A 22692-nucleotide genomic window follows, 5' to 3' on the forward strand; every position below is an offset into this window, starting at 1 on the left:
GGGTTCACGTTGAATGGATAAGCTTTTTTACTATCTAGCGTGCATACGCGGCAAGGGCCACGATGCTATTTGGCTTGGATCAAGAGATCAAACACCGTATCGCCGGACAGAAGTTGTAAGTCGGCCAGTCACGTCGGAAAGATGTAACAGAGTCGCGACGAGCGCAGGGGTTATTATTGATTTGTGGGAAGCTCTTTGGTGGTTTATCATGTCTTTCTTCCTTCTTCAGGGGAGAGGCTTTTCCACGACCGCCATAGTTAGGTACTGAGTTATCTCTGCACTTGAGCTTGCGACTCGGGCTTTCAGGAGCCTGTGCTCCTGCAACTACGGGCGCATTCAGATACTGATATCGACATACATACATATTTATGTCTTACATTATACATATAATTGTATACCGCACGCATATAATAGAGTTCCACTTTTGCGTGCGACATTACAGAAACAAGACAAGGACGCTGAGCTCTAGCTTAGTAATAGGTGTGATGTAATTCATCATGGGGTTCATGGTCTTGAATTGTGGATGTTCGGAATTGCCAGGAAGGAGAAATTATGCCAGGAGTAAAGCCCTGTTGGTTGAAAGAGCATACTGGAAATGACTCCTACGTTCATCGTTAACCAATAAGGAGCATTTCTAAAGGTGTAGGTTCTTAAAAGAAAATATCATTTAGGGATGAACGATGGCCACATGCGCAGTTTATCAAGCCCATTGTACATAATCGCGATGTATTCGCGGGGACCTACAACCACAGGATTTGGAGATGAGATCTCTTGGAGATATTGATCAGTGTGGTAGAAGAGGTGGCATTTGGCATTTCTGTACTTCTGCATACTTCCACCAGCATGGGACTTTTTTCTCGCGCCAAGTCCAAGCCACAGCAGTTTCATTCTGGTTTTGCATGGGGCTCGGACATGAACTGTTGGGTCTAGTTGCGGTGACTTTCTATTCGCGAATGGCCTATTCCTTACTTGGCCGTGCTCGGCCCGAACACCCTTGATGCGACCACGATCGGCTTCCCCTCTTCTCTCTTGCGGCGAAAGCTGCTTCGATAATGCGCGCAAACATGACGCCTTGCCTGACGCGGTGCGACCGTATGGCCTGTCGGCAAAATGAAAAACGACGCAAGGACCATTGGGGTTGCAGTGAATGTGCCACTTTATTGCACCAAGAAGCAAGCAAACAAGCCGCCCATGTATGCTACCGACCTATCCCTCGCTCAGCCTGCATGAGGACAGTTGGAGACGAGCAGCTTAAGTATCCGTGGGCATCTCCCGGCCCAGGTCGTTTCCTGTCACCGTCACGCTTCTCAGTAGCCAGTCCTACAGAGAAATACAGCGCTGCTCTTTGCAGCTGTACACACTGGCGACCAGATCACACTCTCGACAACGAACCATCGCTCGCCCACCGTCGCCATGAAGGATGACTATCTGGACACCACTCCTGCACGGCCACCGCCTCCAGGTGTCGAGTCCAACTTCGACAACCCTGAATCCCATTCATACCAATTGGTCATTGTTATCGCTGTGATGACTGCGCTGTTGGTATTGTTCACTGTAGGCAGGGTATACACCCGCCTCAGAGTAACCAAATCCTGGGGTGCCGATGATCGTAAGTGTTCATACCCGAATCTTAATTTACAATCGCTGTCCTCTCTACTTACACCCTCTTCCCAGATCTTTGTGTCGCAGCATTTGTAAGTGCGCGAAGCTCCTGCACCGAAAACGAAACGATAGCGATGGTTTGAAGCTGACATGACCGATACCTAGGTGTTTACTCTCGCATTAAACATCGAAGTTCTAATGAGTGAGTACTGCAATACAGCATGTCCCGGTCTCAAAGATCCCTCCTGCTGACGATGCTATCAATTGCAGTGCTTGACAAGCCGGGTGGCGGTCCAGACGGTACTCACCTATGGGACACTACCCTCCGCCAATGGATCTATCATTCGAAGGTATGGCTCCTTGCATTACCCCCAACGCTGCTCAACATTGCTCACATATGTGCCAGCTAGCTATGGTGAACTCGGTTCTGGTTCGCTCAGCCAACACCTTGATCAAGTGTGCATTCTTTGTGTTTTACCTGCGACTGTTCGGTACCAAAGATCACATCAGAACTATGATTTGGGCAGGCATAGTAGTGGTGGTTGCCTTCTACATCGCCTGGCTGATCTCTTACCTAGTCTGCGCCGTCCCGGGAAAAGGCGGATACCTAGACCCAGGGTACCAAAAGCAAATGGCGAATATCCCCACGAAACTAATCACAGCTGCCGCCTATGTCAGTGTGTTCTCTGACCTGTACATTCTGTTCATTCCTATGCACCAGATACCCAACCTCGGCCTTTCGTACAAACGAAAGTGGGGGATCAGTTTCATCTTCCTTACAGGACTGTTGTAAGTAAAGAATCCACTGAAGGAGATTGTTTTCACGCTGACGGCTTCCTGCAGGGCTACCACAGCTGGTGTGATTAATATAATCTTCCGTCACAACCATTCGATACTGGATTTCACGGACATCACATGGGCCGGACAATACGTGCTAATGACCAGGTGAGGAAGCTCTTAGGGGGGCTGCGGCTCGTCTTCTTTCCCGATCAGATCAGAATAGACAATACTAAGACGCGCAATCCCAGTCTCTGCGAATGTAACTTGGGTATGGTGGGCTTGTGCATGCCGGTTTTGCTGGCATTATTCGTCGGCCGCATCACAGCTTTCGGCCAGTCTCTGGGCTCCTGGGTCAACCTCCGCAAAGCGCAGCGACATGGCGCAGGCGACAGCGCCTCGAACCTATCGCCCAGCGATGGCAACGAGTCGTCACCCGAGTCAGCACCCGAGATCATCTCGAAACAGATTTCAGACCCGAAGCTTGGAGGCATGCGTAAGTTCATTTGCAATCTGCATCGCTCGCGCGCTCAGAATTCTGAGCTTGATATTCGAAATAATACTACTGTCATGTCTACCTTCAACGACCTAACATCAGCTGATCTCAGCTACCACGTCCAACTAAAGGCTCTGCACCCGACGCAGAGCGCAAACAGCCGGAGCAAAAAAGGTGAGAAGCAAGGGTATCTCGAGAAGCTTAGGTAGTGTTACTGCGCGTACAGGCCGCAATGGACATGGTACTGTGATGGCGATGGACGAGTGATGGGAAGGATGAAAGGACATATGGGCGCGATGAAGGACTTACTGGGGTTTTCACATTCTGTAGGGGTATCATGCACTGGTGGATGAGCTGGTGATGGATATAACTGGGAGGACTTTTGACACCCTCTCATCCACATACAATCGTTTTGATCAACACATTCTTTGATGTAGGAGTTCACGACGTACATACTGACGACCTCACTGAAACCTTTGGGATACTATGCCTATGTACTAGGTGTGTTGGCCCAGCATGTTTCTTTTGACTAGTCTTATCTACGCTGTTGAAAGGAGTCCTAAATTGGCCATGAAAGCTGATGATGCCCACCAACCTTGACCATCTATTCCGTTAAAACCAGATAATGAACTCCGAACTCGTGCTTACTTTTGGGTTCTGACTGGGTGCAGGGGTGGTCACAAAGTCCATATGGTTTAGCGGCTCTTATGGAAATAGAAGCTGAGCTTATTGTGTCTCCCTCTTATCGGGATATACCGACGGTTTCCGGCCCCACGGAGTGTCATCCGAGGATGCATAAACGTCGGGGAATGCCAATGGCCCCGCTCTTAACCTTATTACTCTCCTCCGACTACGAAGATAATTAACCTCATTACCACCATCAACATTGCGCGTGCTTGTGTCTCCTGTGGTTGCCCGTTACCTAAAGTTCAAACTGACTATATCGAAAGCATCTATGCAGGATGGCAGAAGCATACCATATGTGAGTCAATGGCCAAGAACGACCTGGCCGTGCTGGACTGTAAGCATCTACGTGACACGAAGCCCCAAGAGAGTACACAGCAGCTAACAAACTATGAGAATACCTATTGAAGATCCGGCAACTGGCGAGATATTTGCACAGTACGTTTAAGCTATCAGACCTCTATATCAGGCCTCGCCTGTATCACAGAACATCCTCCACTGACGTCGAGAGCGCAGATGCCACAGCGCCAGCTCCGAGGATGTGGGCGAAGCCATTGAGCTAGCACAGAGGGTCTTCCAATCCGGCACCTGGTCCAAAGCCTCCCGCCACACCCGAGCCGATGTCCTCGAGGCCGCGGCGACGCTCCTGACGAGCGAGCTACCAAAGCTGATCCCGCTCGAGGTGCGGCAGACGGGCCGGGCCGTGCGCGAGATGCAGGCGCAGGTGCCCTCGCTCGTGCGGTGGTTCAAGTACTACGCAGCACTGCTGCGGACAGAAGAACGGGCCGTTCTGCCTGCCCAGGGAAAGTTGCACAACTGGGTCGACCGGGTCCCGCTCGGGGTCGTTGCACAGATCACGCCCTTTAACCACCCGCTGCTGATCGCCGTCAAGAAGCTGGCCCCCGCCCTCGCCGCGGGCAACTGCGTTATCGCCAAGCCGAGCGAGCTGACACCTCTGACGACATTGGCCCTGGGCAAGCTGCTGAAACAGGCGGGCCTGCCCGACGGTGTCTTCAACGTGCTGCCCGGGTACGGCGCATCGACGGGTAAAGCGCTGGTGCAGCATACCCTCATCCGCAAAGTCGACGTCACGGGCGGCACGGCAGCGGGCCGCGCCATTGGTAGTATAACGGGCGGCAACCTCGCGCGCTATACGGCGGAGCTGGGCGGGAAGGCGCCCCTGGTCGTCTTCGCGGCGGCGGACCTCGACGTCGCCGTCAATGGCGTCGTGTTCGGGTCGTTTATGGCCAGCGGCCAGACGTGCATCGCGAGCACGCGCATCATCGTTGAGAACTCGGTGCTCGATACGGTGCTGGAGAAGCTCAAGGCCAAGACCGAGTCCATCGCGCGGCGGATGGGGTCCCCGAGCAACCCGGACTCGATGATGGGGCCCCTGGTCTCGGCGAAGCAGTTGCAGAGCGTGACAGCGCTCGTGGATGAGGCGGTCGGGAGTAGGAATGCTGCGGCTCTTACCGGCGGGAAGCGGATGGCGGGCCAGAGCCAGCTCGACGGGGTCGACTTCGCCAAGGGCTACTTCTTCGAGCCGACCGTGCTCGTCTCCAGCAGCCAGGGCGGTGATAACCAAAGTATCCTGCGGACCCGGATCTGGCGCGAAGAAGCGTTCGGCCCCGTCATCGCCGTCGTCGGCTTCGACACCGAAGCCCAAGCGATCGCGCTGGCCAACGACAGCGAGTTCGGCCTGGGCGCGTTGGTCTGGACGCGGGACCTGGCGCAGGGGTTCCGCGTCTCGGAGCAGATCGACGCCGGCATCGTCTGGGTCAACACGCATCACCGCAACGACCCGAGCAGCCCGTGGGGCGGCGCCACGGCCGCGAGCGGCGTCGGCAGCGAGAACGGCGTCGACGCGCTGCGGGCGTACACGGGCGTGAAGAGCACCGTCGTCAACTACGCGGCGGCGGAGGAGGCGCTGGCGGCGGAGGATTGGTTTGGGGAGAGGAGGGAGGGGGCGGTTCGGTATGGCTGATGATTAAGATTGACATTGTTTACATAGGTATGCTGTACATAGGAACAAAAGGTTTCATTGCCAAGCGGAACTTTGGAATATACCAGGACCTTTTCTATGAAGATAGACAACACCCAGCGTACTCTTGCGGTATATGCAATGGCCCACTATCATATAGCCCTACTAAAGACCATCCAATCTCACCAATGCTTACGATATGGTTTCACGATATATGCAGTCCACTCCGATTTGGAGAGTAGCATCGGATGTCAAATGCACCTCGTTTGCATCATGTACTCCAAGGTGTTATTCGGACAGTTTACTATATAAATGGGTGGGTTGTACAACGATGCCGAGAGCTTTAGAGCTCGACATCAATCCTACATAACAGAGGGCGATCGATGATAGGCGCAATTTCAATAGACATCAACCATATAGGCAACTACTCTTAGTAGCCCTGCATCCACCCCGATCACCGCGTGTGAGCGCACGTGAACCCATTTCTCGGCGTATGTAACACTATGGGAAGAGCTTCCATCCGCCGGGAACACCTTTCTGGAAGATAGCCCAGCGTCGCTTTCGTCGCCCTCATAGTCAGCCGGGAGGCGGCCAAAGACACAAGCAGCGGCACCATCATCATCAACGGCGTCCGGGCCGGCGTGGGCCTCATGGTCCTCGATCCAGTAGTACTCCCACATTTCGAGCGTGTCAACGACCGCGGTGATGGAGCCGATCTTGGGCTCCGTCAGGGACGCGCTCGCGACGGGTGCAGCGTGGCGGCGGCGCCGTTGGTGGCCGGTGTTCCCCTCCTGGACGTACGGCTCGCGCGGCTCGGACCCCTTGTCGCGCCAGTCCTCCGACATGACCGAGATAGCGGAGGCGAGAGGCCCTTGCAGTGTCCAGAACAGCCGGTACGCTTCAGGGGTGAGACGTGCGGGCTGCTCCGACATGGAACGCTCTTTGAATGTTGGAAACGAAGGCATGGTAACGAGAGTGGGCTCTGAAATCTTAATATATGAATGCCAAGGTGACAGGGGCTGCTGTAAGGCAGCAGGTCCGGTGAATATATATATGATTTATATTTTTATATACCCATATTAGCAGAAGAAGGGCCGATAAGACCCTGAATACCTATCCTGGGCGCACGTATTAGTCCGGGCAGCAGGCTGAGTTCAATCTATAAAACTGTGCCCAATTCGAGTTAGTTAGAAAAGGCAAATTTACAGTACTCAGGGGCCATTCATGGTTCCTCAGATCAGCTGTATAAATGAGAATAATTACATAACTCCTGTGCGTGAATACCGGGCCCAGTGGTTCGCTGAGCGACTACGGAGTACGAAGCACCCTGTTTCCTTATTTTAACGTCCCGCTAGGTGACCCGGAGTATTTATTGTAAGCTTCATATCGGGTAGTTACCTACTCCGGACGATAATTATGACGCATCGAAACACGCCTTTGCTTTGACACGTCTTCCCCACATGAATTGCGGCTGCGATCGGCCATAGCGGGGTTCATTCATTCGACTCTCCCACCCCCCAATCTCTTCATTCCCCCTTGAAAACATCCCTACCACTTACATGAGTCACTAGCAATGCGAGCCGATGGCGGTGCGAGTGTATAGGATGAGAGCATTCAACACACTTCTATAAAAGCACCGCCGTCACTACTTAGTAGACCAAGGTATACAGTCAGCATTATCCTGGTGATCAGCAATTAGTTTTGGCTGAACCATATCCCATCACCATGGCGTCTTCCAATACGACATCTCAGCTCGCCGACGGGGCCTCATCGGCCTTCGGGCATAGCCTACGCCAAGAGTTCCCCTTTGATGCGGACTACCGAAACTTCAACCAAGGTGAGTAGCCAGCCACATTACTTGGTGTAGTCAATGATGATCATCATGGCACGAAGCAGGCACCCTCCACTTCATCTACAGGCAGCAGTCGCGAATTCTGACAAGGAGCAACCCACCGTTAGGGTCCTTCGGCGCCTGGCCGACCGCCATCCACACCCGCCTCCGCGCCTACCAGGACCGGGCCAACGCGCGCCCGGACCCCTTCATCCGCTACGAGCTACCCAAGCTGCTGGACGCATCGCGCGAGGTCGCCGCGGCGCTCCTGCGGGCACCCGCCGAGACGGTGGTCCTGGTGCCCAACGCGACCGTGGCCATCAACACGGTCCTGCGCAACCTGACCTGGCACCCCGACGGCCGCGACGTGCTGCTCTACTTCAGCACCGTGTACGGCGGCTGCGGCAAGACCATCGACTACATCGTCGACTCGCACCAGTCGCCGGGCCAGCCGCCGCTCGTGTCGTCGCGCGAGATCCCGCTCCAGTACCCCTTCGAGGACCGCGACGCCCTAGCCGCGTTCGAGGCCGCGGTGGCGCGCTGCGCCACCGAGGGCAAGCGCCCGCGCCTCTGCGTCTTCGACACAGTCTCCAGCCTACCCGGGATCCGGTTCCCGTTCGAAGCGCTGACGCGGGCCTGTCGCGCACACGGCGTCCTGAGCCTCGTCGACGGCGCGCAGGGCATCGGCCAGATCGGCCTGGACCTCGGCGCGCTGGACCCGGACTTCTTCCTGTCAAACTGCCACAAGTGGCTGTTCGTGCCGCGCGGCTGCGCCGTGCTGTACGTACCCGTGCGCCACCAGGGCCTGATCCGGTCCTCGGTCCCGACGTCGCACGGCTACGTGACCAGCAACAGTACTAACCCGCGCCTCAACCCGCTGCCGCCGAGCAGGAACTCGCCGTTCGTCCACAACTTCGAGTTCACGGGCACCATCGACTGCTCGCCCTACCTCTGCGTCACGGACGCGCTGCGGTGGCGGGAGGAGGTCCTGGGCGGCGAGGCGAAGATCCTGCAGTACACGCAGACGCTCGCGCGCGAGGGCGGCACGCGCACGGCGGCGATACTGGGCACCGAGGTCCTGGAGAACAGCACGGGGACGCTGGGCCGGTGCAGCTTGACGAACGTGGCGCTGCCCATCCAATTTACTACGGAGGGCGGTGCTGGCGCGGAAGCGGACGGTATTAGTGCTCTATCGGCAGCCGAGGCGCCTGCTGTCATACAGTGGATCTTGGGAAAGTTGATGGAAGACTACAACACGTTCATCCCTCTATTTTATGGGAATGATAAGATATGGGCCAGAATGAGCGCGCAGGTCTATCTCGAGATGGATGACTTCGAGTGGGCTGGGCGCGCCCTGTTGGAGATCTGCCAGCGTATTGCGGCGGGCGAGCACAGGGGCGCTGCCAACTAATGATGGGCGGGCTTCACTCAGCCCACGCCATCGGGTTTTCTCACGTGGATGTCTCAGCTAAATTCATAGTCCCTTCCCTCAGAGCAGTAATAATAGCAACTCCTATTGAGCAGCAATTGAATGGATGCAGCTGTATGTCGGCGAATAGATGGCTGAAATTCGGGAAAAGATGACGTGCAAATGAAAAGTGGCCTTTGAGAAGGCGGTTGCTCGAGAAGAGTTCGAATCATTGGGGGAAAAAGTGGCAGGGCCGCCTAAACGTTCTCCCCAGAATTGGACAAATTGGTGGGCAGGGACGGGAACCAAGGCGCCGTTAGGGGCGGGGATCCCTGTGTTCGGAGTCGACTGCTCCGGCCTTCCTACTGGCCCACCCCCCCGTTATGAGAGAGACATTGGCTGCACGGGCCGGCTAATGCCATTGCCTTTTCCTCCTGCTCTCAAATCTCCGTCATCCATGACATGGCGCATCGAACCTGAACCTTGTGATGCTGTTAGGTAATGAGGTAACGTGCTCGCCCAAACGGGAAGCCCTGCCGACAGCGCGTATTCGTTGGCTAGCCCAAAGAGGGGGGGAAGAGGACAAGAGCCATGCCAAGTGCCAATCTAACCTGCGCATGGCAAAATGCCGGGCTAGATGTGTGCTTATATGTCTGCATACCCAGGAAAAAGCTCGCTCCGACTTGTGGTCTTCCGTTAACTGCCGTACAAGGCATCGTGATCTGACGATCTCCCACCGCAGTGGCTCCAGTTACATTGGCCGTAGTGGACCCCAAGCGATGTCGCCAAGTTCCGAGGCACACTCGGTGTAGTATTGATGCTTCCCTCGTGCCCTTCTTGTCACGGTATAAGTTGCCTGGTGATTCAGATGGAATAACTGGTCCCGTTCTCTCAGGCACGCACTACTGTTCCCCAGCAGATCTTATAAGTTCCCGCGCCGTGGAGAAGGCACCACACCATCTGTTCTGTTTCAAAGCAAAACACGAGAGATGCGTTATCAAGATATTGCAGCAATACTGGCTGGGGCCTCTGTGGCCGCCAGCCAATCGACTGCCGACTGGGCCGCAGCCTACGACCAAGCCAACTCGGCGCTCGCCAAGCTGTCCACCCAGGAGAAGATCAAAATCGTCACCGGCGTCGGTTGGAACAAGGGCCCCTGCGTCGGCAACACGGCCGCCATCAGCTCCATTGGCTACCCCCAGCTCTGCCTGCAGGACTCCCCGCTGGGGATCCGCTACGGCAACGGCGTGACCGCCTTCACGCCCGGCATCCAGGCGGGCGCGACCTGGGACCGCGAGCTGATGCGGCAGCGGGGGCAGTTCCTGGGCGAGGAGGCGAAAGGGTGCGGCGTGCACGTGCTGCTGGGCCCCGTCGCGGGGCCCCTCGGCAAGATCGCCCAGGGTGGGCGCAACTGGGAGGGCTTCGCGGCGGACCCGTACCTGTCCGGCATCGCGACGGCCGAGACGGTTGAGGGCATGCAGGCCGCCGGCGTGCAGGCCAACGTGAAGCACTACATCGCCAACGAGCAAGAATTAAGCCGCGACACCATCAGCTCCAACGTCGACGACCGCACCATGCACGAGCTGTACCTGTGGCCGTTCGCCGACGCCGTCAAGGCGAACGTGGCATCCGTCATGTGCGCCTACAACAAGCTGAATGGCACGTGGTCCTGCGAGGACGACAAGAGCCTCAACGGCCTGCTCAAGAAGGAGCTCGGCTTCCAGGGCTACGTGATGACGGATTGGAACGCCCAGCACAGTACGGAACAAAGCGCCAACGCCGGGCTCGACATGACCATGCCGGGCTCCGACTACAACGGCGGCTCCGTGCTCTGGGGCTCCAAGCTCGCGAGCGCCGTCAGCAGCGGCCGCGTGCCCCAGTCGCGCGTCGACGACATGGTGCGCCGCGTGCTCGGCGCCTGGTACTTGACCAAGCAGGACAGTGGCTACCCGAACATCAACATCAACGCCAACGTGCAGGGGAACCACAAGACCAACGTACGGGCTATCGCGCGGGACGGTATCGTGCTTCTCAAGAACGACGGCGGCATCTTGCCGCTCAAGAAACCGTCCAGCTTGGCCCTCATTGGATCCGCCGCCGCCAACAACCCGCAGGGCATCAACGCGTGCGTCGACCGGGGCTGCAACACTGGCGCCCTCGGCATGGGCTGGGGCTCGGGCACCGCCAACTACCCCTACTTCGTAGCGCCCGCCGACGCGATCCGCACAAGGGCGCAGAGCGACGGCACCACCATCAACCTGCAAGCCTCCGACAGCACCTCTGCCGCCTCGGCCGCCCGCGGAGCCGACGCCGCCATCGTCTTCATCACGGCCGACGCCGGCGAGGGCTACATCACGGTCGAGGGCCACGCCGGGGATCGCAACAACCTGGACCCGTGGCACTTGGGCAACCAGCTGGTGCAGGCCGTTGCGCAGGCCAACGAGAACGTCATCGTCGTCGTGCACTCCGTCGGCCCCATCCTGCTCGAGACCATCCTGGCGCTGCCGAGCGTCAAGGCTGTCGTATGGGCCGGTCTGCCGTCGCAGGAGAGCGGTAACGCCCTCGTTGACGTGCTCTACGGCGCCACCGCGCCTTCGGGCAAGCTGCCCTACACCATCGCCAAGGCGGCCGGCGACTACGGCACCAGCGTGAGCCGCGGCAGCAGCGACAGCTTCTCCGAGGGTCTTTACATCGACTACCGCCACTTTGATCGGGCCAACATTGATCCACGCTACGAATTTGGCTTCGGCTTGTGTAAGTCTCAACTTCTCCCCCTTTATGCTCACATCTCCTCTCCCCCTAATATGTGCTGACCTGGCTCGGGTATAGCCTACACCAACTTCACTTACTCCGGCATCGCCGTAGACGGTGCCCCGAAATCAGGTCCAGCGACTGGTGACATCGTCTCGGGCGGCCGCGCCGACCTCTTCGAGACCGTCGCGACGGTAACCGTGAGCGTGGCCAACTCGGGCGCCGTGACGGGCGCCGAAGTCGCACAGCTCTACGTGGGTTACCCTTCGTCGGTGACCGCCCCTCCCAAGCAGCTGCGCGGATTCGAGAAGCTGCCGCTGGAAGCGGGCGCGTCGGGCACCGCTACGTTCGCGCTCCGGAGGCGAGACCTCAGCTACTGGGACGTAGCCCAGCAGAACTGGGTCGTGCCTTCTGGGGTCTTCACCATCAGCGTCGGCGCTAGTAGTCGGGATATCCTACAAACTGCCACATTGACCGTGTCGTAAGTGGTGGAAGGCGGGATAAAATGCACATAGCGGTCATGTCACGTATATAAGAATAGCATATACAAACCAATCAACGTTGTCAGACTCTTCACTTCATCAGCTATAGAGGCTTTGGGGGGAATAAGGCCTTGGATTGGGCCTTGAAAGATTTCTGTTAGAAGCCCCATGCTTTATCCGCAATCTGGCTCGTCGCCGCCACCAGCGGTAATAGGTTGACCCGTACTAGGCTGAGTCCCGTAAGCTCCACCGTTCAGAATCACTTCAGAGTTGTCGTTCAGATTGTCCTGAACCCGTCTCCATTTCGTCTTGCGATCTTTTCTCCCCTCAAGCTCCGCGCCCTTGCCCTTGCCTTTGGGTTCGAAAACTGGCTTGATCAATCCTCCGAGAAGCGGGTTCTTACTGAACGCCCCGCCACCGCCCCCGATATTGCTGACAAAGGTTGATGCTGGGATTTCTTCGACGATCTCAACAACGTCTTCTTCCACAGGGCTGGCTGGTCGCTCGACTGCGGCCATCTTCCGGACCACCTTGCCCCCGACTAAGTCGATACTGACCACTTGACGCCGCTTCTCGTATTCTGGTCGAGCATTCCACTCCATCTCTCGCAGGACCTTTTGCTGTCGCTTCAATTCGCGAGCGCGCTCCTCGGGAGTAGACCACATGCTCCCCCCAGTACCAGCCATGGCGCCAGTCACGTCAAAGTCAGCAGCCTCATCTCTGACTGTGGTTCGGCGGGCGTTTTGATTCTGGAAGGCAAGCAGGCGATCGCGATGTTCGCGGGCCTTGGCCTCAGCAGAGGATGGATCCTCATTTGTCCCACGTGGCTTGGTGAATGGAGCTGGCGTTCGGGATACATCGGCTCTTCTGTGAGCATCCCGGTCGACTGCCTGCTTCTCACGGCCACGCTCGGCCTTTAGCTCCTTGATCATGGACTGCACCTCGGCTGAACTCAGCAGCGGCGTACCACAAGAAGTACATGGCCCTAGTCCTTCCTTGATACAGATGACCTTGCCGCAATTCAGACAGTTAGGGGCAGCAGCAAGCAGAGGATGCCTCGCCGCCACGCAATTGCATTCCTCGAGGCATCGCTGTTCTTTGACGGGTTCGTCGTCAGTTCCAGGGCTCTGATGGCGGCATCTAGGTCTGACAGAGCTGAAGAAGCACCATGCATAGCCGTGCCACCCGAGATGTTGACCTTGGTTTTGGGTGCAGGGGTAGATGACCGGGAAGCAGGGGTTGATTTTGGCTTTGACTTGGGCAGGTCTGAGATCAGGTGACCGGCGGCAGATGGAGGCGGCTTAGGCGGAGGCGGGGTGGCTGACTTGGGCGGTGGTTTGGCCGGCGAGGCAGCACGGCTTGATGCACCGGACCGGTAGTCATCTTCGAGAGTTCTCTTGTGGTAGACAGTGCCTGGTGCAGGGCCGAGGTTTGTGACTTGGCGTGGGGCTGGAGTGTGGAGGGGTGCCTTCGTTTTCTTGTTGTTCCGCGAAGGTTTGGGAACGGCATCCAGATTGGATTGTGAAGAAGAGGGTTGAGGTGCAGGGGCAGACTTTGGGTCCTGGCGCCTTGAATTGAAGGAAGAGATGAAGTCGACAGCGTCGGGTGAATCACCAAGCAGATTCCGGAAATGCTCCACTGCCTCGGGTTTGGACAGCGTTGCGGCGTATGTCAAAACTTGCTGAAGGTCCTCGTCAGGCAGCGGCAGAAGCCGCGAGAGTTGCGAAACTGACATTAGAAGCTGGTGTAGTGAGGATTCTTTAGTGTCAATATGGAAGGTTTGAGGAGATGTAGAAGTGTTCAGTTGTTTGTCTGCTTGTGGTGGTTTGTTCGCGAGATGGTAGAAGACGCTGCGATGCACTGAACCCCCAGGCGGCAACAATTGATGACCTCAATCACTAAAAGTACTGAGTGATCCAGCCACAGCGAGGGGCTTATCTCAGATCAAAGTTGTGGCCGAGGCGACGTTGAGGATTGGGGCTGAATCCTTGGGCCAACCAAATAACGTGCATGGCAGGTTTTGGGCCCACGTAACAATCCCCGGTGGACCCACGTAGACCCCGAAGAGTCACACCCGTGCCAAGCATCATTTCCGACTTCAGTCTTCACCGACGCTCTCAACTGCAGGCATCTGAGGTCTCTTCGCTGAGCTGCAAGAGTCGCAACTCCACTTCAGTCAAATACCTAAATTATTAACGTCGTTATATTGCAGTATACGTGCCCATGTTCCTCAGGCCGCGTTGATTGAAAGCCACCGACGTAATGGTCTTCGCTGTTTGCTAGAAGCGACGGAGCGACGGAGCGAGCGAGCGCGAGCCCTCAGGGGAATACGATGCCCTCTCTAAAAAGGTCTTAGTCCACCCGCCCTCCAATTCCCTTTTCCCTAGCACCAGTCGCACCGCGCGCGGATCCTACCCATTAATTACCCGAGAATGTTCTCAACACGGAAATTCGGCACCACAACACGGTGCATCAATGCAGTTTCCCATTCGCGTGCCACGCAATAGTTTCCGTTAAGCTTCCCAGCCCTAGCACCAGGGCCTTTCCTGATTGGACCAGCCGCGCATCCTCGTTGGAACTGCCGTGTTTCCGGGGACCCGCGTCAGCCAGACGCCACCATATGACAAGCTTTTTCGGCTTCCTAGCCGCATGTAACGACATTGAGCACTTTAAAATGGCCCGTACAGACGGCCGGTCTGCTGCTCTTCCTCGTTCGAACCATCCGGGGCAAGCAAACTGGGGTCTCAATTAGGCCATCTCTGTCTCGTCTTCCTATTCGCCATCATGCATCTTACTGCCTACCTGAGTTGGACACTTGCCGTCTTGGCTATATACCCATCGACTATTGTTTGCATCTCAGATGAGAGTGAGTGAGCTGATGAGACCTTGCCATGGGTTTTATGCAAGTATTGCCTGAGCCTCCAGTGACTAACAGTGAGCGTCACAGCAACAACAAGAAGCGACATCACCAAAGGGGATTCCGGGACCTCCACGGCCACAAGCGAAGATTCATCATCCCCACACACTTCCAGCCCTACCAGCGCGGTCCGGAGCTCCAACACAACTGTGGCTACTACGGCTTCGTCGGCTCCGGGATCAATAACACCAACCGCGGAAGTAACAGTAAACCCGACGACATCGGTGCCGGATCTCCTGAGCAAATGGCCGAGTGGGGCTAATGGGAAAGAAGTCGAGTTCATAATCTCTCTACTGGGCTTCCTAGGTGCCTTTATTATCTAGCACAAGCGAGAATGGAGTCATTGGTTTTTGGAATTCACCGTTATTATACCCTGTCAGTCTTTACAATGTTAATTAATTGCCTGTGTGCTGGCTGCTTTGGCTTGGGCGTTATGGGTTAGGTTAGCTCGGGAGTAATCAACTTTGTTCATTCAACTCAGCTGGAAGCCCTACTTTCTGAAGGCCAGTACGTGTATCGGGCTCAAAATTGACCTCGTTAATAGAGTGTATGGCAAGGCATGTTAGGCAGCGGAAACACATTCTACGTCTCCCACTACATCAGAAGAAGAAGCAATAGCCATCATTACTTGGCAACCTCATCGTTGTGGACGTTGTGGTTAGCAACCTATACCCCCTTTTCATTCTGAACCCCAGCCAAAACATCACTATCCAGGAAGAATATGGTGAGGATGATTATGGTGGAATACATCTTATCAGTCAGGTGGATGCTTGTAAGCACGAACTTTTGTGTAGAAATTTTATAGAAAAAGCGCGTATACCTTTGGTAATCTATTATAGTAGGTGAAGCAGTGGATTTTGTTTCACAGTCAGGGGACAGCAAATCGTACATATAGTAACGGCCTTCTTACTTCCCATTACCAAGGCATCCGCATCATAACAGCGGTTGTATACATCATGTTGTACTGACCCTTTAAAGAGGGATTGCCATTTTCTCCTGAAGGATCGTCAAGGCTCAAAGGTGACAGTGCTCAAAACATAAAATTATGTACGTCGGTTACTCATGGCGGTTACCCACGTTAGAACTTTTCATCAATCGATCATCTGATATTGCCTTGTCTCTAGGGGATCGATGGCTCTGAGTCAACAACTTTGAAATACCTCTTGGTAAGCGCCCGCGCAGTGACCAAGGATATATGCTCGAGTGATGCAAGGCAATGGAATCATGCAGTCATTCATACACCCAGAAGTATCTAAAATGTTGTTTCTACATGAACCGAACTCTCTGCGCAACTTCACACCCACCACCACCATATCATCCCCTTTCGCCCCCTATTGTTGATTGCTATTGTGCCAAGAGCTCGTCCACCATGAGCTGACAAGTCCCCATATACTGCGTCGGGTCGCAGAGCCGCTCAAGCTCCTTCAGGCTCAATGTGCTTCACCACGACCTCGACCTCCTGCAGCGCCTCTAGCAGCGACCCCCTGTCCTCGAACGCCGCCGCGCACGCCCGGTACACGACCTCGTGCGCCTCCTGGCGGCCCGTATGCGCCGCGAGCGCCATCATGACGGCCTCGGCGACGATGAGGCCCCGCGTCCCTTGCAGGTTCGCCAGCATGGCGCCCTCGTTGACCTGCAGGCCCGCGAGCGCGAAGTCGGCCTGGTGCAGGGACCCGACGGCCGAGATGAAGGCCGTGGGCACCGCGGCCCACTCGAGGTGCCACGGCCCCGATGCGCGCTCGAAGTCGGTGATCATGGCGTCGAGCAGCAGGCCCGCCTGGGCGCGCAGGATCTTGGACTGGGCCAGGATCACTTCGCTCGAGATCGGGTTGCGCTTCTGCGGCATGGTGGAAGAGGCGCCTCGGTGCGGAACGTATGGCTCGGCTACTTCGTTCAGCTCATTAGAGCACATAATCATGAGGTCAAGAGCGATTTTGCCAAGACTGCCCCCTACGAGCGCGAGGAAGTTGACGATCTCGGCGACGGTATCCCGCGCGACATGCCATGTGATGACAGGATCCCGAAGACCGAGTATGGAGGCCAGCCTCTTTCTTACACGTAAGCCATCGTCGCCTAACGAGGCCAGAGTCCCTGCGGCGCCGCCGAACTGCACCAACAGGCAGCGCTCCTTGATCTGCTCCAGACGCTCGACATGGCGTTGCATTCCGGCCAGCCAGACACCGCATTTGTAGCCGAATGTGACGGGCAGTGCATGCTGGAGGTGCGTGCGGCCGGCCATAGGCGTGTCTCGGTACTTGGCGGCCATGGTCCGCAGCGTCTGCACTATGCGCTTGATCAGGCGCTCGACGATGCCAAGGCCGTTCCTCATCTGCAGCACAGACGCAATGTCCATAATGTCTTGGGTAGTTGCTCCCCAGTGAATATAGCCCGCTGTACCCATTCATAGATTAGCCCCCTGACCAGAAGTCGGGATTGCTGCCTTCAAGCCTTTCACCATATGGGGCGTGCCACTTGATTGACCACCTCTGAAGGGGGGTTTCCTACTACTTTGTTCTCGGGACACCACGATGCCATCTGCTCCACTAAGGGGAAGACTGGATATCCTACAATCTCTGTCCGAGACCCCAGCAGCTTCCAGTCAATCTTGGCCACATTGCTGTGCTGGCATATCACGTCTGCGACGCCACCGGGAATCGCACCCTCGGCCTCCTCGGCTCTGGACAAGGCGCATTCCGCCTCGATCATGTAGGCGACGTAAGATCGTTCCGAGAAACACTCGCGGACTTCTTGGTTCCGAAGATGTTCCGGAAGAGGACCGAGTCGAAGACTGTGGCGGAAGACATGATACGATAGTGGGTGGCTGGTGCATTCGATTTTGCGCATCCAATACGTTGGCGATCTAAGGTAGCGCCAAAGAATATCTTATCGTATATATGATGAATAACGTGTGACGCCTTGAAACCCTTGTTGCTGCTCCCGGCGATGAGATCGGCGAACCCGGAGAGAAGTGTTGCGCGGAATACCGTGCGAAGGGATGAGGTGGTGAACGGGAACCTTGACGGGATTAAGGGGATAGCGGGTGACAGCCCCCCCACTGCCCCACACAGACGATCTTACCACTGTGCCCGGAGAAATGCTGGACCAACACATCCGAGTAAGTGTCTACTGCGATCGATGAAATTAAAAAACATGGAAATCTCATAAATACCTATTTTTTTACAATTTCCAACAGGAGAGAGTCCGTTCGCTCAACATGGCAAAAGATGCAAAACATACAACACCGAGGATTCCCAGGTCGTCACCGACCCTAGTACTAATTCGGCTCTCTGCTGCTTATATATGGGAGAGCGGACGGGATCCCTAGTATTCAGCAGGATATGGTCGTATGTACCAGTTCCCTCTTTTTGATGGTTTATACCGCAATTTTCCCACACCGTTATTCGCATACACAACCTGCCAGTAAGCGTAGCTCAGAGTTCAGGGGGTTGCACTAGATGAGATGTACCAACTACTCAATCAATACGAGTCATACACTTAAATATCGTTTGCCCAAAGGGTCTTCCAAGCGAAGGCAACCCATTTTTGTTGAGTAAGGGTTGTGCACTACCTGCCCCTATTATATCCCCAAGATCGCTTCTTCTTAGGCTGATGGGGTCATGCGATAGATCTAGCTTGTACCATGCCATACATGTAAACTGTAGATTATTAATTATTCACTTAAGAGCGTGTGGTGATACCATTACTGGCCAGGTCTAATCTGCCCATAGCTAGATTGTCTTGCGCAAGAGTAGTTTATTAATCTAATACTAGGGAATGAATGCGTAGCTGGTCGAAACTTCAGCTTGAGTCTGTAAATATGAAGCTGGCCAGCAAAAGGAAAACGTAGGTAGTGACTGAGTAACTGATCCTCCCCCCTTAGTGTCACTAAACTTAATAGAAGTAACAAGGGTAGACTTAAGACATTCTGAAGACAATCATGGTGCACAGTCGTTATTCCAATTCTAAGTTGGATGGGCATGGAAACAGACTCATGTACAGAATTTGATGGTAGTTGAGAGAACGTATGTCTCTAAGTTCGGTCTGGTACACCCACTGGCCAGGTGGGCGTTTTCCAATACTCGGTCGTGGATAAATGAAAAGCATGACCTAGGCCTGAGGTACGCTCACTTGAGGTTATGTTTTGGGTATTAAATCATTGACATGTAGACGGCAAGGAGGACAGGAGCTAAAGTATTTACTTATCTTAGAGGGCAGAAGACCACAGGTACTTATTTCTGTGGAAGTATCACACCATGTAGGAAAGGCATTCCAAAGGGGAAACAGCTATCTTATCTGTATCTCGGGATGCTGCTTCGGGTAAATCATCGGACCTTAGTCATTGCCTGGAGCATGGACAGCGTGAAGCAATCAGATTTTTGACTTCTTCTAACTTCGCATTCCTCACCTCCTTTGCCGAAGTCCGAAGATCATATGGTTGGACGTCATGACAACATGAGCCAACTCACATTCTTTCACTGCTGTCAGATTTTGCGTTTGCAATCACGGTTCTTTCGAGCCCCTGTCTATGATAATCCCTCCCCAAAATTACCTTGTCAGTGCTTGCCAGTATATGATCTGTCATATCCGCACCTACGATGACACCAACTCGAATGCCACTCTCGTCCCGGTTCTCCCGGCTTGCTTGATATGTGATCCGAAGACGGTTGATTCCTGTAGTTAAAAATGTAAACCACAAGCTTGGGGTTGTTTGGCGTCACTGAACATCGCCCCGCTCCCTATTTCTTTGTGCGACAGTGGCCCTTTTTATATCTGTTTCATCGTCGAGATTCTTTAATGGCTTTAATAGGGTCGTATCAAGAGTAGTACGAACTCGTCCTTCACGAAATAAATATTTAAGGCAAGAAATTGCGCGAAAGTGGAAAGCATACAGGCAGGTAAACCGATACAATTATTATCCCAGAATAGAACCAAAGGTATGGTTACTCCCAAAGATCTGTGTGCAGGAACTAACATCACTTCCAGGTATCCTATCCTGAATTTCCAAGTGATAGACTAACAAGAAACCAGACCTTCAGGTCACAACTCCGAACAGTCCACATGAGTGGGGAAAGTATCAATGCTTCCCAACGCAGCCAATCACGTAATAGCCGAGGATGGCTATTGTCCTAGGGATAGGACGACAGCATATACTGAATCGCCCCCGCCCAGACCTCGCCGCCCGCAAAGAACGTAACGGTAGCCGAGCTTGAGGACATGACGCCGCACATGACGCGCGCGCCGTTGGCGTCGGGCGGCAGCCAGAGCGGGCTGCCGGACTGGCCCCCGTTGGCGTCCGCGTTGGTGTTGAGCGGCCCGTACTGGTCGCACTGGAAGGAGTTTTGCCCGGCTACCGTGATGTCCTCCTGCCGGTACGGCTTGCTCACGTCGCTGGACTTGTCCGACGGGTAGCCGTAGCTGTAGAAGATGGCCTGGTCCGCCTTGGACGGGTCCATCACGTCGTAGCTCATGTACCCCCGGGCATCGCCCAGGCGGGCTTCGAGGATCACGACAGCCCAGTCGTCTTTGTAGTTGCACTGTAGCACCGAGTTAGTCAACGGAGGCTTGATTGTCTGCTTATGTGATCTTCTCTCCGATGGATGTAGTGTATAGGATTAAAAAAAAACGAAGAACGTTCTGTGAGTGAGTGAGTGAGTGAGTGGCTATTTGCTTACCTGGTCAGAGCCACCAGCATCAACGGACAACACATCAGTGACGTAAGCGCTGGTAAACCGGTCTGCCCCATCGTAAGCGGGTTGGAACTCGATGCTGACCGACGTGTCCGTCGGGAGGCAGTGCTTGGCCGTAGTAACATGACGCGGGCCGATCAGGGTTCCCGTGCAGACGATGCCGTCCGAACGGTACAACCGTCCCATGGCGGAATAGGGGTAGTCCGTGCTGGGCCAGTAGACGCGGTTGTCGGCGCCGATGACAGAGCGCCTAGACACGGGAGAGGAAGATGCCCGTCTCTCCTTTTGGGAGAGGGACGGCCCGAGGTCACGTTGGCTATAGCCGCGGCAAGCTCTTCATGGGAGACTTGGAGGAGTCTGGGCTTGGGAGCGGATGGGTTGAACGGTGGAGGCGCGGCATGACCAACTCCTTGGTTGGGTACATCGTTCTGTGCCGCGTTACTGGTGGGGAGAGCCGTGACCGTTGAAGTCACGGCGAGGAAGAGAGCAAGTGTACGGTGGAAGAACGACATCATGATGTATGTGTGTGAAGAGTACTAGTAAGCAGGAAGGAACGGCTGCTGATCTGTGTCCACTGATGAGACTTATTCTACTAATCATCACGAGCACTCTCCCCGTCTCAGGGGCTTTTATATGGAATAAGATTCCGCACCACCCAGAATCAGCTTAGTTACACATGTTTGTCCCGAAGAACTCATGACTGACCGGCCCCTGATGACTACCGGGTGGTGGTGTGCCTTGCCTAGAGCCAAGTCCATTATCGAACCAATACTCCCTCCTATCCCATCCCATTACAGGCAAACTGTTGCACGAGTCTATTGATTTTATTTGGGGGCCTCTATCACCTCGCCAATGGCGCAGCGGGAAGCTCATGACTTCGAGTGACTCGAGATGACGGTGGGAGCAAGGTTCGGGGGCAATAGTGGACTGGCAGGAGTGGTGGAAGCGCTGACGGGCTTTTACGAGGAAGAGGGTCAGACGAAAAGAGGTTCCCGCCAATCGGGATGGGCCCAGGTACACAAACAGGCAAGTAAGCAAGTCAAGCAAGCAGGCAAACAAGCAGCTTATTCTTGTTTTGATTCTGATGGCGAGAGAGAGAAATATCACCAACTCAAAAAAGTACCGACGGTTGGTGGTGTGGAGGCGCAGCTGCTATTGGATCGTCCGCTCCATGGCCGTGGCAGCCGAGAAGCAGGATGTCGGCAGGGATCACGTTTCGGGAAGGCGATCTCCAAAAGGGTATAGCACGAGCGCTGACGAACTTGGAGAATTTCACGGTTGACAGGTACCAGACTGCTACTACGCCTTAGCTGAGTCACTGCCGGGGTTAAAAGTAGGTTATGGTGTGTGGCATGCGATGCCGGTTTTCACGTCGGACTGCATGTCGTATCTTTCTCATTGACGGTTTAAAAAAGCAACTCTCGGCGGTGTGGCTGAGCTGATGATCCCTCCTCCCACCTCTGCTGCCTTGCCCACACCCACTCTCACACCCACCTTTTTCTGCGCCAGGGGCTCAGAAGTGGTCAGGAACCAATTAGACTGGTCACGTATGCCATCATCATTCAACCAGTCGAAGGAACACTGCAGTCACGAGGGATTCCCGGGGCTGGCACGCAGGGGTTTGCTGCTAACATCAGACGAACAGTAAGCCAACCTACACCCTCGAGGACGTCGGAGAGCGGCACGTGGCCAATACGAAACGGCAGTACTGACTGAACAGGGGGTTGGCCAATTGCTGCCATAGAACCTCAACCTCGGGAGGGAAGTAAGGAGTCATGACGTGCGGCCGGTCCCGAACAACCGCGACGTATGTTTCTTGAACGAATCTGCCTTGTCCAAGGAACGTTTTCGCGAAACCCTTGCTCGTTCGGGGACGAGCCCGAGGCCCATCTTGGGGGAAGAGTTAAGATGGAACGGGACGATAACCCTGCTTACAGAAGGAGCCAACCGCTCGGATCAGGAATACGCCATTGGTCGGGCGCGTATGTGCTGAGTGCCAACAGAAAGCTAGGCGCCACAGCTCTGGGAAAAGTGGACGCGACTTGGTTGCTGTGATTGGCTGCCGGATGCCCAAGG

The 22692-nt window shown here is 55.1% G+C and overlaps 9 protein-coding genes across 9 annotated transcripts; 5 read left to right on the forward strand and 4 right to left on the reverse strand.

The window, feature by feature from the left end:
* Nucleotides 1-1413: 1413 nt before the first annotated feature.
* PG994_013381 (uncharacterized protein) lies at nucleotides 1414-3084 on the forward strand (the record flags this gene model as incomplete). The annotated part of the gene is given in 4 exon segments (XM_066864790.1): nucleotides 1414-1609; nucleotides 2013-2391; nucleotides 2446-2533; nucleotides 2548-3084. The coding sequence occupies 4 exon segments, from the start codon at nucleotides 1414-1416 to the stop codon at nucleotides 3082-3084; spliced, it is 1200 nt and encodes a 399-aa protein (XP_066709751.1).
* An 866-nt stretch (nucleotides 3085-3950) lies between these two features.
* On the forward strand, nucleotides 3951-5543 carry PG994_013382 (uncharacterized protein; the record flags this gene model as incomplete). Its single annotated transcript, XM_066864791.1, has 2 exons — nucleotides 3951-3997; nucleotides 4076-5543. The coding sequence occupies 2 exons, from the start codon at nucleotides 3951-3953 to the stop codon at nucleotides 5541-5543; spliced, it is 1515 nt and encodes a 504-aa protein (XP_066709752.1).
* Nucleotides 5544-5938: 395 nt separating this feature from the next.
* PG994_013383 (uncharacterized protein) lies at nucleotides 5939-6505 on the reverse strand (the record flags this gene model as incomplete). The annotated part of the gene is made up of 1 exon (XM_066864792.1): nucleotides 5939-6505. The coding sequence occupies one exon, from the start codon at nucleotides 6503-6505 to the stop codon at nucleotides 5939-5941; it is 567 nt and encodes a 188-aa protein (XP_066709753.1).
* A 760-nt stretch (nucleotides 6506-7265) lies between these two features.
* Nucleotides 7266-8782, forward strand: PG994_013384 (Hercynylcysteine sulfoxide lyase; the record flags this gene model as incomplete). The annotated part of the gene is made up of 2 exons (XM_066864793.1): nucleotides 7266-7377; nucleotides 7500-8782. The coding sequence occupies 2 exons, from the start codon at nucleotides 7266-7268 to the stop codon at nucleotides 8780-8782; spliced, it is 1395 nt and encodes a 464-aa protein (XP_066709754.1).
* A 986-nt stretch (nucleotides 8783-9768) lies between these two features.
* Nucleotides 9769-12015, forward strand: PG994_013385 (uncharacterized protein; the record flags this gene model as incomplete). The annotated part of the gene is made up of 2 exons (XM_066864794.1): nucleotides 9769-11533; nucleotides 11609-12015. The coding sequence occupies 2 exons, from the start codon at nucleotides 9769-9771 to the stop codon at nucleotides 12013-12015; spliced, it is 2172 nt and encodes a 723-aa protein (XP_066709755.1).
* Nucleotides 12016-12185: 170 nt separating this feature from the next.
* Nucleotides 12186-13747, reverse strand: PG994_013386 (C2HC5 finger protein; the record flags this gene model as incomplete). Its single annotated transcript, XM_066864795.1, has 2 exons — nucleotides 12186-13108; nucleotides 13180-13747. 2 exons carry the CDS (start codon nucleotides 13745-13747, stop codon nucleotides 12186-12188), a joined length of 1491 nt encoding a protein of 496 aa, XP_066709756.1.
* A 1156-nt stretch (nucleotides 13748-14903) lies between these two features.
* PG994_013387 (uncharacterized protein) lies at nucleotides 14904-15191 on the forward strand (the record flags this gene model as incomplete). The annotated part of the gene is made up of 1 exon (XM_066864796.1): nucleotides 14904-15191. One exon carries the CDS (start codon nucleotides 14904-14906, stop codon nucleotides 15189-15191), a length of 288 nt encoding a protein of 95 aa, XP_066709757.1.
* A 1152-nt stretch (nucleotides 15192-16343) lies between these two features.
* PG994_013388 (uncharacterized protein) lies at nucleotides 16344-17773 on the reverse strand (the record flags this gene model as incomplete). Its single annotated transcript, XM_066864797.1, has 2 exons — nucleotides 16344-17258; nucleotides 17435-17773. The coding sequence occupies 2 exons, from the start codon at nucleotides 17771-17773 to the stop codon at nucleotides 16344-16346; spliced, it is 1254 nt and encodes a 417-aa protein (XP_066709758.1).
* Nucleotides 17774-20055: 2282 nt separating this feature from the next.
* PG994_013389 (trypsin-like serine protease) lies at nucleotides 20056-21128 on the reverse strand (the record flags this gene model as incomplete). Its single annotated transcript, XM_066864798.1, has 3 exons — nucleotides 20056-20463; nucleotides 20602-20932; nucleotides 21001-21128. The coding sequence occupies 3 exons, from the start codon at nucleotides 21126-21128 to the stop codon at nucleotides 20056-20058; spliced, it is 867 nt and encodes a 288-aa protein (XP_066709759.1).
* Nucleotides 21129-22692: the final 1564 nt, after the last annotated feature.

This window comes from Apiospora phragmitis (assembly GCF_038363925.1).
Source record: "Apiospora phragmitis strain CBS 135458 chromosome Unknown utg000011l:1.0-3236445.0:1.0-3240683.0, whole genome shotgun sequence".
NCBI lineage: Eukaryota > Fungi > Ascomycota > Sordariomycetes > Amphisphaeriales > Apiosporaceae > Apiospora > Apiospora phragmitis.